This window comes from Trachymyrmex cornetzi, unplaced genomic scaffold, assembly GCF_001594075.2.
Source record: "Trachymyrmex cornetzi isolate Tcor2-1 unplaced genomic scaffold, Tcor1.1 scaffold1094, whole genome shotgun sequence".
NCBI classification, from domain to species: Eukaryota; Metazoa; Arthropoda; class Insecta; order Hymenoptera; family Formicidae; genus Trachymyrmex; species Trachymyrmex cornetzi.
The window spans coordinates 1-17,516 of NW_017295647.1; the positions used below are offsets into that span (position 1 = coordinate 1).

Consider the following 17,516-nt stretch of genomic DNA (forward strand, 5'->3'; position numbering starts at 1 on the left):
TAGCCCCCCTAAAAAAAATTTTTTTTTTCTGCCAAACGGTTCGAGCACCTAATTTTGCACTTCAGCACCTAATTAGCACCTAATTAGCACTTAATTTTGGTATATGTAAAAATTCATTTTTCGCTGGTGGGGGGGCTAGGTTAACAGGGGTGTTTTCGTTGCGTTCTTCTGTAGTCCCTTGATGTTCCGGGGCTTGAACGGAATAGAGTTTTAAAATTGGTTTCAAGTACATCCTTCCGTAACTCCTTGACATTCTGGAGTTTGGACGTAACACTTCAATGTTGCGGATTATATCGTATTTATGATTTTTAAGTTGTATTAAAAAATTCCCGCTATCTGTTTTTTCGTTCTTGCTATCGTTTTTATTTCAATTTTCTAAAGGATGACTATCGTAGCTCGAATTGTTGCTTTTTTGTATAGTTAGGCAACGTTTCAATTTGTAAGCAATAAAAACTGTTTTAATTTAGTATCGAAAATTTTTAGAAAAATAAACTATGTATTTTTCCTATGAAGAAGAATTTGTATCAATAAGTATTTTTTGTAACATAATCTCTTGCCTGTTTCTTAATCACTTGTTTTCTTCCAACAGCTGGCTTTTTCCTTTATATATTTTTTGGACCAAATAATATATATATTTTTTTTGTAATAAAGTTATCACCAGCCTAAAGTACAGAAAGAATTTATTCTCTAAAGCGAGTAAACCAATATACCTGTTACGACGAGGCTTGAACTTGTTCATTCCTGTTTTATCTCCTCCCTTTCCAGAAAAAAATCGGATACGCAGTCTTCAATAAGAGAAAAGATAAATAATAAGAAAAATTTTCTCTCTTACCTCTGCTACACGGCACGCTTAATCGGGTTTAATAACATCCGTAGTTATGAAATTGGCCAATCATAGCTTTTTCTCGGGAGAATGGAATGATTGTGATTGGCCAGTTTCATAACTACGGATGTTATTAAACTCGATTAAGGATGCCGTGTAAATGTAGTCTCTGATACGTCTAGTTCGGCACTTCGGAGACAAAAGAAGGCGAAAAAGGGGCAGAGACGGGATAAAATCTATGTCCATTGTCTACATCTTTCCCTTCCTTACGACGAAAGATGTCTCGGTTTTATCATATATTAAACAAGGACAAATAATGCTCGCGAGTTTTGTGAGCGCTAAATGAAACACATCCATTATAAGAATTCTCTCGTTATTTCTCTTTCATTCTTTTCTCCCATTTCCCTTTATTTTCTCATTCATTATTTTGTTAAACTTACACCCTCCACATTATCAACCCTCTCTCCTCGCCGACATTCTCTCTCTTCCTCGCCAATTATTGCGTGAGTTAATATAGAGCGAACTAATCAGTGCATGGAACGATCCAATCAAAACGAGGAATTTACCCTGTACTACTTACTTTTTACTACTGAAAGAAAAAGAGAAGAAGATGAAAAAGAAAGAGGATGAAGAGTTGATTGAGCTGATTGAGTTTAGGAAAGAAATAAAATTAGGAAAGAGAGAAGTAAAGGAAATATAAAAGGAAAGATAGGGGAAGATGGTTAGAGGATAAAGGAAAAAATAAAAGGAAAATTAAAATGGAGGAAAAATTATAGAAAACAGAATAAAAGATAGAAGGAGCAAAAAGAGGAAAAGACAGGATTGATAAACATTGAAAACATCGGAAACGATTGAGAAGAAAGAAAGAGGGAAGAGAACTTAAAATCGAGATAAATGGAGGAGACAAGAGCAGAAGTAAGGAAACTAAAGAAACTTGTAGAGGAGAAGGAAAAAAAGGAGAGGAAGATTAGAACTTGCTGATAAAGGGACTGGGAAAAGAATGTAAGAGAAGCAGCGAGAGAATTCTTATAATGAGTGTGTTCCATTTAGTGCTCATCAAACTCGCAAGCATTATTTGTCCTTATTTAATATATGATAAACATTAAGGATAAAATAATTTCATGAGCGTTGCAAGCGTCCAGTAAAACGCACCCAAAGAGACGATCTCAAGTAAATCTTATAATAATGTCAAATGTTATAGATTTATTACTTGGGTAACCACAAAATAAAATTCACCATTTATAAGCCCTATAAAATTTACCATTTATGAGCCCTATCTTTGCTATAATATAAGCAAAAAATCAAGAATATTTAAATTTTATTGACCATTTTATTTTTTCAATTATTACTCGTTGCGGCTTATGCTGTCGCTAAGTAAACGTGTATTCTTCTTAGGGTCCGTTTTACACATGATGTATTTTATTTTTTTTTTTATATTTGGTGAACAAGTATAAAATGATACATCATGCGCATTATGCGTGAAATGAAACGCACTTTTATTTCATGCTAACGGCTAGATTCTTTAGCAGTGGATATCAAGTGATAATTCGTTTAATAGAATAAAATCCAATATATTTTCGTATTATTGTACAAATTCTTGTCTCTGCTGCTATTCTTCTAAAATCGACTTACGCCGTAATGGACTAACCAGAGAAACTAACAGAAAAACACACATAGCTCGTGTGCGGAAAAAGGCAGTTCGTGTAACAAAAAACTTAAAACCAGAAAATTCTCCAAGGTAAGCGAACTCAAGCGCCAATAGGATTCGCAGGATCATGAGAAGTAAGAACATGAGAAGTAAGAAAGAATAAGCAAAGCGTCTATAAACCGCCCGCCTTAAAAAGCATCGGCTTTTAACGTAATAGAATATGGCCCATATTCAGAACGCGCTTACAACGATGTAGCGCGCTAACATACTATACATTACGTCATGCATATCATAGGATTTCAGAGATAAAAGCGCGCTTTTATCGATAAAAGTGTGTTCTGAATACACACCTAAGTGTATAGTTTAGGGATGTGTAAATTATCGATGTTTAGGAGCGGTATTCATAGTCAAATCTTATATTCAAGACCGTCTTAAGTACAGTCTTAAGAAGTCACGAACCAATCAGAAGACTGTATTAGACTGTAGTAAACTGTTTTAAGACGGTTTTGAAATAAGAACGGACTATGAATATCGTCCTAGAAACATTTACTCATTACTTTTTCGATATTTTGTCATCGATGTTGCAAGCTAAGCTGTTTTGATGTTTCCTCGATGTCTTATTTTCGATGGCTGTGTTGAATTTGTTCCAAAATTCACTACCAGAGACGCGAGAGTGTCAGTACTGCTAGAGTCACTATAATAAGAGTCGAGTCATGAGCGATTTGCCCTCGGGATTGGTCAGCGCCATGTTTGGGCGATGTGTTAGTGAAATTATGAGTTTGTATAAACGTATACCGTGCACGTGTTAATAAAAATGTAAGTTTGTATAACGTACTCTGTACGTGTGAGTTGTGTAAACGACGTCCCAGCAATGGCATCCTTCTGTTTCGACTCTTATTATAGTAATTCTAAAGGGTCCTCTACATAGAAGTCGTAAACGGTTGTGGAGACTCTTAAGTTGTAGGAAACTGACCAATTCTAATCGAGTATTCTCCTTATATTTGATTGTGATTGGTTGGTTTCCTTCGACTGTCTACGACTTCTATGTAGAGGACCCTTTAAGTACTGCTAGTAGCGTCAGCACTGAAAACGAAGATGAAAGTGGGACTATGACGATGATGCTGGTATATGCCATAGGTTTTAGCCATTATGTTCCGCTTTGTGATTTATACAAATTGCTATTATGTATCATAGATATTGTCTATATTCCTGATAGCACAGAAGGATTTCTGTAACGTTGCACGAACATAACATTGAAACATTGAAACTATCGCAGTTACGTTGCGTAATATTTCTGAGAAGTGTTCGCAAGACTGCGGCAATGTAAAAAAGTCCGCTTCGATCCGCAAAAAACATTTCTGAAACATTACGGAAATTTTTGTAAAATCTTTCGGTAATATCCTCTTGTGCAATGTCCTCTTTAGTTTCATTTACAACATTGCAGAAATATAAAAAAATGTATATATATGGAGAGGGTTAAGCAAATACACCATTAAAGTATTTAAAATACAAAATACTGTCAATTTTAATTACTATTATGAATTACATGTATTTTGAATTAGTATTAGTAGTTTGAATTACAAAATACATCATATTTTCAACCTTTTAAGTTGAAATACAAAAATTATTTAAAATCAAAAGAGACTGAAAGTAATTTGTACTTTATAATTCAAATACTAATTAGTATAATTGACAGTATTTTGCATTTTGTATTTTACATATTTTAATGTGTTTTGCCCAGTTCCATATACGCGCGGGAAAAAATATTGTTAGGAAAAAAGTAAATACTTTATTAAATCACAATATTGTTATTCTTATGTTATTAAGCCATAATAGATTTATTTGTATAATATATTATTAAATAACAGTACTCCACGCATAAAAAAAATGTTTTAAATGAAAGTGGAAGGGTTTCGAGGGGAACGTATTTTGGTTGTTGTTGTTTTTTTTTTTAGGTGGTGGCGTTAAACAGATGTGAAGGTTACTTCTACTTTTTTAAATGGAATTGTGTGATTTTTTTATACAATATGATTTCTTTAATTATATACAGGGTGTTCCAGAGTTAACGGAGGAGCCGGCATGTATATATTTCTCATGAAAAAGTAAATCCGAAATGTTAATAGCAAAATCTTAAGGCACAATAGTTTTCAAACGGTGAGCATTTGAAAATAACCAACCACAGGGCATAAAATTCGCGCCGTCAGGAGCGGCACAACTAAGCGGTTGGCCGCGCGAACGCTTTGCCGGACGTATCGCTCAACGGCATGGTACCGAACGAGTATTGCAAAGTTTCGTGAAATTAATTGAATAATTATCCGATCGATCGATCATGCTCATTCATACACGCTCGCAAGAACGCACGCACGCAACATAGATAAGAATATTAATCTTTTAGTAGGTGCTTAGAGAGAGAAAAAATACCCTAAAAAATTTTTACAATTCTTTTTTACTGAAAGGACTGTACATTATAAAAATATGTTAGACATAAGGTTTTAATCAAGGTAATTTCAGAAATATTGCACTTATAATATTTCAAAGAAGATAGTCTCAGAAATATTACAAATGTGATAATATACAATTGAGACATTGGAAGGTCCCTGCAACACAACTGAAACTTTCCGTTCTATCAAGGATAATTTTGTCATCCTTATTTATAAATCTTTCTTTTTATATCTCTGAGATGATTTTAAGTGAGTATTTTGATACAATTTTATAAATTAAATCTTGCAATTAATTATTATCTTAAATATTTACATGATTTAATAATAAAAATATTTTCTAATTAATTAGTTTTACCCTATAAAAGCAAAATATTCCTAGAATGTTAAATAAATATTATTAAAAATATTATTTAAAAAATTAAAACAATGTTATAATATTTCGAGAATATTATGTATATTTTTAAATATTTTTTTTATACCGCTTGTAGGATAGTTACATTATAAATTAGAGCTTTATTGCAAAGAAAGAAAAAAACTGATGATTCAGAAACATTGATGTTGTACATCCGATAGTTTTTCTATCATCGAAAGTATGTTTTGAGGTTAACCTCGATGTCAAATATCGAAGTCAATGGGTGCATTCAGTACTACAACCGCTCACTGAGCTATTGTATCTGTTTGGTCTATATGTTTAAATCTAATGGAATATGCCAATCAGATCCAAGTGTTGCAAAGTTGCTTTCTCTGCTGAACGCACCCATTGGCTGCGTTCAGCAGAGAAAGCAACTTTGCAACTGTTGTAATTCTTGAATATGATTGGTTTTGCCCTTAGTTCCTCATTGGATCTAAATGTATAAACCATCCCTATAAAAAAAAAACTAGATAGGAACCTCTATGGAAAATTCATATAGGATTTTATATAATTTCCCATTAGGTAAAAAATCTAGGTCTTATATGAATTTCTATATAAAAAATCATGCGGTTTCTTATGTAACACCCAAAAAAAAAATTCTACCATTTAGCGGTTACGTATTAATGTCAAAGGATTTTCTATTTATATATGACCTCGAGAGGATACTCTCCAAAGTAGAGGAATTTCGTTTACCTATGACAGGTTGGCTTTAAGATTGCGATCCTCTTAATAATAGAAGAATCTCTTTGCTTGAATTAAATATCATATTTACCTACTTGTAATAAGAAAATTATTCTTATTATATCTTATATCAGGTTATATCTTAATGAAAAAAAAAATTCTTTTGTTATTACTACTTTTTATTTTTCCAGTTTAATTTATATTTTTACTGTTTCGCATACTTATATTCCGTCTTATTAACTATAATTAATTATTGAAAAACGCATCGCATCGCCGGCGCCGGTAAGATTTGAACCTACGATCCCTAGATCGGCAAGCCTAATACATTTACGCTGAGCTAATCGCACGCTTGTGATTGAGTCATTGCCAATCACAAACGGTATACCTCCTATTGTAACCATTCTTAATTTCATGATGACAGCTTCATATTATTAATATTTGATGAGATACATAGAAACGAAATAACACGCTGGTATTTATTAATTCAAAATAATTAAAATAAATATTATATGAAAAAACACCATTGTGGAACAATATAAAAGTCATGTTGCATGCACAATTTGGTCCCAAAATAAATATTTATTTAAATTGAAAATATGAATTATTTTAAACAAGAAAAAAATTTCTTGTTTCTAAACTATGTTTTACTTTTCCTAAATCTGTTGTATAGAACTGAAAGAAATATACCAAATTTTTCTGATCAAATAAATTTTCTTATATCAATATATTATTAAATATTCAAGTTAATCAAATTTGACTTTTCTTCGATAAAATTTTATAATATACTTCAAAAGAGAATAAATTCTTATTTTGAGTATATGATATTGAGTATTTCTAAAACTTGGGATGAATGCATTTTAAAACTACTAGCAAGAAAATATTCTTTATTGAAAGTAACCGTTACTTAAAAGAAAAAAAATAAAATGAATAATTGCTTTTCTTGGCAATAGAATTATATTTATCTGTATGTTATATACCTGATTACTTATTAGAGCTTATTAGAGAAGATATGCTTATTAGAGGAAGTCGTTTTTACGTAATCTAAAAAATACTCTCGTTTGTAGAAAATAATATTCCTTTCAATATAGGAATCTTCTTGAGATATATATATACAATAATGTGTAGCTAGGATAGCACGTCTTGAGGAAACATGAGCTACGATCAAAAATAAATTCCTCTATACAAAATTCTATTATAATAATTTGAATAGCCTTTTGAAATAAGTGGATGTACAAGAAGTATCTTGCATATTCTTTTATTTCAAAAGGCTATTCGAGTTATTATAATAGAATTTTCTATAGAGGAATTTATTTTTGATCGTAGCTCATGTGTCCTCGTTTTTATAGATGAATACGTGTTATAAATACACGCGCCTGATTCATTCAAGATTTTTTGCTTAGAGGAAATGCTAAGAGTAATTCCCCGCTTATCGGTAGAATATTTTTTTTTGGGTGAAGAATCCATTGAAATGGATTAGAGCCGACACTTTAATAAAAGGGTTAATAAAAGAAAAAAATCAATCACATTTAAGACTTACACACTTTATTCCTAGGTTTGCAGTGATTTTTTATTTGAAATTAATTATTTAAATTGATTCTGAAAAACCCACTTTAATAAGATTCGATTCTGAGACTTTTGAATAACGAGTCGCTTTCGTTATATGCTACACTACTTTTTCAATTAATAAGTGTTACTTATTGTCTACTAGAGTGCAGCGCTAAATTGGCACATCTGCCTGTAAGACATGCTTAGAACATATTCTAAGAAGACATACCATATACCAAGCTAACTTACTTTTTATGTGTATAATGTTGCGTTATAGTGTTAAGCCCATTCGATAATTGCGTAAGCGTAATTGTAAGTGATTGTAGTTATAAGAATTAACCAATCACAGTCAAATATGAGGAAAATATTTTACTGTGATTAGTCAATTCTTACAACTACAGCCACTTACAACTGCGCTTACGCAATTGTAGAATGGGCTTTAAGTAGCTCTAGTAGAGCTGAGGATGTAATCCCGTATTTACAAGAAAACTTTAAAAAAAAGGGCTGTCACATTATTTGCAGAGCAGTATAAAATGTATATCTATAAATAAATAAAAAACATTTCATATCAAAGTGAAAAAATTAAAAAAATTTTCATACATTTATTTGTAGGTATTTCGTACAGATGAAAAGAAAAAAATAGAAATATGTAACATTATACTGTTTATATGTATCAGTTTTGTGAGATGGTCATTTTTATAAGATGCTCAATTTTTGTTTATTTTATAAAAAAATCAATTATTACAAATTTGTAAATAGTTATTTATATTTCTAAAGTATTATTTTTAAGAGATTTTGTCCAAAAATAAAATGGCATGACGATATTAGCGATTCTCTATATTATATAGAATCCTCTATTTTATATAGAAAATAAAGAACGAGTTTGCTTTGTTACGACAAAAATATATGTATAACGCTCATAAAGCAAACTTACATACACATATCACGACCTCAAATAATTTTGCGCTGATCCTCGTAACATTGAGTTGCATATTTATCGAGTTGCCAATTTCTATCTTGAAAAACATTCCCATTTATTAACCTATTAAGTTATCCAACTTACCTATCAATCAATGACTAATGAATCGCGTTAAAAATGACGCGTCATGATATCTGTTTCAGTCTGACCCTGAGCATAGAGAGAAGCTCGCTAACTCGACTAAAAGGTACTTTGTGACTGGTTATTGACTGTTGTTTCTTTTTCTATCTCTCTCTCTCTCTCTCTCTCTCTCTCTCTCTCTCTCTCTACATGTATATGTATGTATACACATATGTACACACAAACACCTTTATGCACGCAATCGTTTCGTTGTACGCGCATACTCATATGGTATAATTATATGTTAATTGCAAGAGAATGGAAGATTTGTAAATTTTTACATATTTTCAGATTCTACGCTTTCCAGACATAACGCATGTCCAAAATCGGAATATAAGACGCCTTCTGTATTAAAGTCTAATTTTGGACATGATACTGTCTAGGTTGCGTATATCAACTATACCATACGTTTACATAATACATATATTGCAACAGATATAAAATTGATATATTATTCAGATATCTTATATATTCGTCAAATTTATATTATTTTCAATCTTAAATTTACTTATTTTTTAGATAATGAACAATACGCTTTTAACTACATAAACGTTCATGCGGACGTTCATATACTGTATAGAGATATATCATCAAAATACTTATAAATATGTATATTTGGAACAGCTATCGAATTCATATAAGGACATGTAAATTCTTGATAAAGAATAAGTATTTTGGAACTAGTATTTATAATGAAGTATTATAAATACGTAACAAGAAAATTTTGTAGATTGCTGGGTGTCGGTATATATATATATTATATAGTCGTCTTGTGCATTCAAATTGTATCCAAATAATTCTATTACGCGGAATTTGCTTACATTACAAATTGTATCGAATCTCTTTTTGTCGTATTCAGCCTCCTGACACTTGCTTATATATCGCATTATATCGTATAGCTACCACAGACATTTATATATACTACTAAATTGCTAACTCCTTAGGACAAGCTTATGTGAAATGGACCCCAAAATTGTATGGTAGTTTTGTGCATGCGTCATGAATGTTCCCAAAGGAATGCCCAGTGAGAGATGACAATGGAATCGACATCAAATCGATGTCGATTCAACGTCGAAATCATCAAATTGACATCGAATCGACATCGATTTTATTGTCATTTCCTACAGGGAGTATGGCAGAATATAGCTGTTTTCCATCAATAGTTCATATGCTAAACGTATAACCTTATGAAAGTGGTGTGATCTCATAGCAGAAAATATTGTTCCTTTTGGAAGAGAAAATTTTTAATGTGATTTAGAATACTCACATATTTTTTCATAATTTTATTATTATATTAAAAATATGTACAAAACATCCTTAAACATTAATAAATAATTTTATATATTTATAGTTCTAGGAGATAAATAGTTAAACATATATGTGATAATAGTGAAATGTAAGAATATTTTTACCGAATTTGAATATTTTTTGCTAAATTTATTTTATTAAAATATATTCATATATTTTTAAATAATTTTGTCAAGCTATTAATCTTCGTATTTATATACCTTAAGCATTCAATTTATATTACTTAATTGTTATACCATATATACATTGTATATTAAAAGAAATAAAATAACTCTTATTTTTTACTTTATAATAGCTGAACTATGAAAATAAGTATTTGGTGGCTTTAATACTGTTAAATTAGGTTAACCTGTCAAAATAGTGTGCTGATATGTGCGCATGTGCAGATATACGTCACGAGGTCACACGGAGCGGTTTTTGACGCATGCGTATAATATTATATCACAATTGGGGGCTACTTTTTTAAACAAGTTAGCAGTCTAATAGTATATATAGAAGTCTGTGGTGGCTACTTAATATCCGCAAACCCCGCTAGATGGTACTAAGCAACTAAGCGTCCGGTTTCCGATCAGTTGTTGTCTCTGTGCTCTCTGTGTCACTCGCGTCACTCGTTTGCGTGTGATGTGCATGATTTACTCGGTTTACTGGTAAATAGTGACAGAAAAGTGTAAAATTAAAAAATTATGCTCATTGTGTAGCTCCAGGTTGTACTTCTGGGTACGATAGTAATAACGAGAAAATACATTTTTTCACGTTTTTAAAGACGAAAATATAAAGAAATTGTGGCAGATAGCAATAAAAAGAAAAAATTTCAATTTAAATCATAAGCAGTCGATATGTGACAAACATTTTTCATCCACAGATATTTTATGGAATCACACTATTTATGACAAACAAGGAAATATTGTTGGTGTGGTAAGTTCCATAAATGATAAATTAAATTATAATAATAATAATAAAACAGTTTATCGTTAGCTGTCATTAGCTAAAGCTTTTAAAGATATTTGTAATTGATATTATAATTGATGTAATTGATATTATAGTACATCCGGAAAGATCGGGGAGATCGGAGATAAACTTTATTTGTTAACGAATAGTAAATGAAAAATTTCATATAGTTTATATATCCGAAAATGTGCTATGTTAAGAAGTTATAAATGTTCAAATATTTAAAAGCAAAATTGTTTTCTATATTAGGTGTACAACTTTGCTTCCGCCGTTTTTTTTCCGAAATTCGAGACTTTATTGTACAAAACTGGTTATACATTTATGATTCAAAGTATTGTTCATCGCTGGCCACTACTTTCTCCCATCTTTCGGGCAGCGTACGAATCCTGCGTCAAAAAAACTGGTCATCTTTTGAGGCGATCCACAAATCAATTCAATTTTTTACTTCTTCATAAGACCGGAAGTGCTGGTCAGCCAGGCCGTGTTCCATTGATTGAAACAAGTGATAGTCAGAGGGAGCAACGTCTGGAGAATACGGCGGGTGGGGTAGGACTTCCCATTTCAACGTTTCCAAGTATGTCTTGACCACTTTCGCAACATGGGGTCGAGCATTGTCGTACTGCAAAATCACTTTATCGTGTCTCTCGTTGCATTGCGGCCGTTTGTCTTGCAATGCTCGGCTCAAACGCATCAATTGCGTTCGATACCGATCGCCTGTGATTGTTTCAGTCGGTTTTAACAGCTCATAATACACTACGCCGAGCTGGTCCCACCAAATACAGAGCATGACCTTGGAGCCGTGAATTCGGTTAGCCGTCGACGTGGAAGCATGGCCGGGAACTTTCCATGATTTTCTGCGCTTGGGGTTATCGTAATGAACCCATTTTTCGTCTCCAGTCACAATGCGATGCAGAAATCCCTTCCGTCTTTGCCTTTCAAGCAGCTGTTCTCAAGCAAACAAACGCCGTTCAACCTCTCTCGGCTTCAACTCGTACGGCACCCAATTTCCTTGCTTCTGAATCATTCCCATGGCTTTGAGGCGTTTTGAAATGGCTTGTTGAGTCACTCCCAATGATCATACCAATTCTTCTTGATTTTGACACGAGTCTTGATCAAGTATTGCCTCCAATTCTGTATCTTCCAAAACCTTCTCTCTTCCACCGCTATGCCGGTCTTCGACGTCAAAATCACCGTTCTTGAAACGTTGAAACCACTCACGACACGTTCTTTCACTAATAGCGGCCTCACTATACGTATTTGAGAACATTCGATGATTCTCAGCCGTAGATTTCTTCATATTGAAGCAGAAAATTAAAACCTCCCGCAAATGACGAGAATTTGGCTCGTAAACTGACATTTTCAATCGAGAATAACTTGATGATGCAGACACAAATCGACTAATGTTTCTTTGGGGTTATGTTGACAGATGCCCAAGTTTATTGTATGATGTCTATGATCTATTTATTTCGACCACTACTTACCGCTAAAGCCATCTATAGGAAAACGGCGGAAGCAAAATTGTACACCTAATAATTCGTTATACTGATCATCGATTCACTAACTCAGATACAAATAAGTTATTGTTTGCACGTTTTGGCTTATGCATCCGATATAACCTTTCCTATATTCCTATGGTTCCTATTTGTTGCAAAACAGTTGCTTTAAGAGATTATGATAAAAACGGAAGATCAGTTGTAAAAAAGTATTCAAAATGTATGTATTTACTGTTATTTTTAATGTTTTTAATATATGGTAGAAATGGTAGAAATGGTAGAAATATTTGAAAGAGTTTGACCAGTTTGACGAATGTAAAGCCTGCATTCTTGCAGAAAGAACAATTTTAAGACATTTATTACGATTATTACAATTATTATAACAATTGATAAAAATTTTTGAATGTTTATAACTTTCAATAAAATATTTACAGATAACAGTTTATATCGTTTATATGAACGATATGAATTTTCTTCACCTACTCAACTTCATTAATACATTGTATAAGTTTGGCCTTGGCTGGTTTGGCCGGTTTGGCCCCCTCTCCCTCGCCCCGACCTTTTCAAATATCCTATATAATATCCTATATAATATCAATAAAAAAAAATCATTGATTTTGTAACTACACCTATGATCTGGAATAGTTCAATAGTTCAATGTTTATGTTAATTGAACAGATTGAACATATAATTAGTTACTATCGTTACTGTGATTTTTATGTTTTTTTAGTTTGCACGGCACAAAAAGCCCCGTTTGAGACAAATTGCTGTACCAAATTACTTTCCTTGGATAGAAGAAGTTCAAATTGGCGATCAAAAAGATTTATTTGATAAACATGTATCAAATACCGAAATAGATAACATTAGAGGGCAAAATGTATTATCATTACTATCGTTCAATAATGTCATAGATATTTTGGATAAAAAAATTCGAAGTTTTATAAAACTTAAGCATGTTTAGGGTGTATATATAAATAATTATTTAATATTTAATATTATATTGAAATAAAAATAAGTTACATTATAAATGAAATTTATTTTTTCCATATATTTATTTTTTCCATTTTCCTATACATATTTCATTTTATGTAATTATATTTTATTATAATTGAATTATTTAAATAAATAATAATTTAAAAAAAATTTTCTCTTATAAAAATTTTAATCATAAAATTAATACTGCGTGCTGATAAAAAAAATTACATATAAAGTACATATTTGATATACTTTTTGAAAATTGTATATACAACGTTTATATATTGCAAAAATTATCAATTAACAATTGTATAATAATAGCTTATTAAATATATATATTAAATTTTTTAGAATCGCCAGAATATGCAGTAACTGTGGGAATCAGCAATGTTATTCTATCCTTGTTCGCTAAATATAAAAAAAGGATAGATGTATACCTATATATATGGGTGCTTAGCTCCACGCGGACATTACGTAGCCTCGCGAACGAACGATGTGCAGTGGGCTGGTCGTACTTTTCAATATCTCCATGAAGGGGCAATTTTATACAGCTATTTTATACAATTTGTTATGTACCTATATACACACACCCTGTATACATACACGAATAATATTTTATACAGTAAAGTCCAAAAAAGTCTCGAAACGACTAATTATCTCAGAAAGTATTGGTTTATTGGAAAAATGTTTCAGAGTTAAAGTTGTAGGATTTAAAAAGATCTATTTATTGATCTTATTATTTGACCTTGTGTGGCGTCGCCAATGTCAAGTCAAGGTCACATTGATTTTTTAAAATGAAATGTCCCATCTTTTATTCCATAATCTAATAATTGGTGTCAAAAACTTTTCAAAATACTACAATAAAGAAATCAAATAATCTGAAGGGCTACGAGCCAGAAACATTTCTGGCTCGTAGCCCTTCAGATTATGTCATTTATTTATTATTATCGAGCCTTATTATTCTTTATATTACTATAATAAAGTTTATTTTCTTTGGGTACTTTTCGAGTTATAAGGCTTAAAATTTACGATATTGGCATCATTAATATTATCTAAGGCGTTCAACCGACGAATAAAATCTCTTGAATATTGTTCAAGGTCATGCTCTGGACAATATTTATCAAGATCAAGGTCATTGGAGAACCGATGTGCGATGTGAACCTAGCGCACAACTTTATTAAAAATAAAAATGCGTTTGTACTTCATTTGTATCTATTTGTATCGATCATTATTTCGTTTGTACTTCAAACAATAAAAAAAAATAAGTGAATTATAAAAAATGGCCAGCGCGCAACTATAAGATTTTTTAATTTCGTTTATGTCATTCGAAAAAAAATCGTTTTGCCTGTTAGTACCTTTTTCGTTTTCGTTTGTACCTCAAAGGGTTCGTTGAAACAGCGTTTTTCAAAATTTCGGAAATGCGCCAAGAGGGTAAGTCGGCCATTTTAAAAGATATCGAAATCGGCCTGAAATTTCCGAGATCCGAAGGATTTTTGGTCTTAGAGAGGACGTATGACAACAAACTTGCACGAATCAGGGAAAACTTTGTTTTGTAGACTGAAATTAAAAATTGTGTTAATGCAGGTAGGATACAAGGTAAAGCCCTCATGAGAAGATTATGTGAAATATTACGATCAATGGCAGAAGACTTATTGCTTTGCAGAGTCCTAGCTTGTGATGTAATGTCATTTAAATAAAATTTCGAGACATCGTAAATCTCATCACCAGGTAGATGCTTGTCGAGGTCATGGACTTTGTAGGCACCTCAGCAAAAAACCTGTTTAGGTCTTCAACAGAGAAGAGTTTTTGTCCGTGGACCTCTGCCTAATCAAATCGAGGTATCTCTATTTATTTCAGATGGCATTAGGCTCGCTAAGGTTGTTGAAAATGTCATAGTAAGAACATTTGGCTGTTCGCCCTAATCGACGTGCTTTATTCCTAAACTCCCATAGTGTTTATAGTTGATATCGGTTTTGTGGTTTCTCCACTTTCTACGAACCGAGTCTCTCTCATAATTCTCTTAATATTATTTGTATGCCAGGATGCTGGTAGATGCTTAGATTTCATTACTCTGAACGAAGCATGCATATCACGAAGCAGCTGAGTAAATTTTTATTTACAAATTCGATCATATTATTAATATCACAGGATTCAAAAACAGCACTGTAGTTGTACGTGTCCAGATCCACAAGAAAGTTGTCGGTATCGTAGTTTCGAAAATCTTTGACTCTGTCCTGTATGAACAATTCTCCAATTTGATTTTATAGGTAATATCTATCAAATCGTGGGCAGATAGGAAATAAACATCTCTTTGACTAAAATCGACAAGCTTCTCACTGTCACCGATGATACAAAGAACCAGCCAGGTCGAAGATTGACAAGTGTGGTGCGTAGACTCGTAGGGCACCACATATAAACTTGAAGATGATACGAAAGATAAGATTTGCTCTGAGTCAAAAGAGAGTGTGCAGATCGGTATTGAAGTCTCCAAAAAATGACCAAAAACTTATAGGCTGCAGACAGATCGGCAAATATGTAGATTGAAAAAGTCGAAGAGATATTCACAGTGAGACGATTTATACATAACGGCAAGCAGAAGTGCACTGCTAGCACTAGGAGTGACCTCCATTAGCAGGTACTCAGGCCTACCACGCACCCCCCGATTCCCGCAGAACACGAGACGCAGCAAATTAGAGATGAAAATTGCTTATAGATGAAAATCTCCACCTTTACCGACTCTATCACATTTGAAAAGTTGGTAACCTGACAAGGACATCGCCCGATCGGAGAGTGTAGGTTCTGGCTAGGATTCAGAGATACAAATAACGTCATCTCCAGAGTCCACGAAGAAAGACTTAAATTCATAGAAAGCAGGCAACGATTGACTGTTAACGTGACATTCGTATATAATCAGATAACGTTCTTTGAGAACTCTTAGGCATAGTTAATGCTTCTTTTTTTATCCTCGAGTCTTCTCCGAAAAAAAAGAACAGTTCCTGCCATCAAGTGCTGAGTGAGAAGCCCCGTCTAGTCCATCGTTTGCAGTTTGCTCATACAGGGAATTCATCCTTCTTTGTACAATTCTTCGTTTCGTGCTCACCCGAACATTGGTCACAAAGTGGAAAAGATTTACATTTATTAGCAAAATGGGCGAAAGCCAAACATTTAATACTGAATGACTCTGATGTAATCAGTGATTTCGCATACATTATAGTCAATGAACAGTTGTCTTTCCCTCATTAATAAACTCTAAATTTCAGGAATGGTCTTTAGATAACATAGCTAGTTGACCTTTTACTATTCTTGGTTGGAAAGATATAAATAATTTTCAGTTGAGACAAGTCAATATTTCTTAGATTCAAGGCCAGAGTTTCGGTTTCTCCATTGACAGACTAGTCGACACGCCGCGAACCAATAATCTTGGATTAAGCTTGTATTCGTTCGTGTTGCACAACCTCATCCAGGGCAACACTGTCCATCTTCCATAAGTCGACCGACAGTGCCTCGATATAAACGCTTTTATTAGGAGCCGGAGTAATTTCTTGATCTTTAGATTTAAATTCGACAGTTTAGTACCCTAATAAAGCTTATTTAATAAAGCTACATAAGCAGTCGACAGTTCAAGGAATGCCTCTTTACAAGCTCTATCCCGCGAATTCCAGGTGACGCTTTCCTTTCTCATCTACTAAGAGAGCAGCTTGTAAGGCCTGTGACGAACATTCTGGAACGTGCAAGCAACTAGCTGGCGATTAAAATTTAAAAAACAAAAATTTAGTAATGTTTAATAATAAATATTACGACAGCAAATCCATAATCATGCATCATGCATTCGAAGTAAAAGCATGATATATTTTCATTATTCATTTAAATGAAATTGACGAATATTATCGGACCAATCATAAACTGGAGAGAAGCTGACCAGACTCTGACTGGAGGGTTTCTAAGAAGACGAGGAGAGATGAGACACGCTAACTTCTCTGTGCGACATCCCCTCGACGACGAACTCTTTTTTTCTTGAACTATGTAGAGATTTTTGCACAGTAGAATCTATCAAATATTTGTAAAAAAATTGTTACCCGTGACTGTTGGGGTTGCATGAGAGAGAGAGAGAGAGGGGGGAAGAGGGAGAAAAAGGGAGGGGAG

General features: G+C 32.8%; 1 protein-coding gene across 1 annotated transcript in view; it reads left to right on the forward strand.

The window, feature by feature from the left end:
- The first annotated feature begins 8,646 nt into the window (after positions 1-8,646).
- The window catches only part of LOC108761684 (AF4/FMR2 family member 4-like), an 89,744-nt gene continuing 80,874 nt past the window's right edge, over positions 8,647-17,516 (forward strand). The window contains exon 1 of the mRNA XM_018508353.1: positions 8,647-8,716. Within this exon, the coding sequence (XP_018363855.1) occupies positions 8,647-8,716 (70 nt within the window). The remainder of the gene's footprint in view (positions 8,717-17,516) is intronic.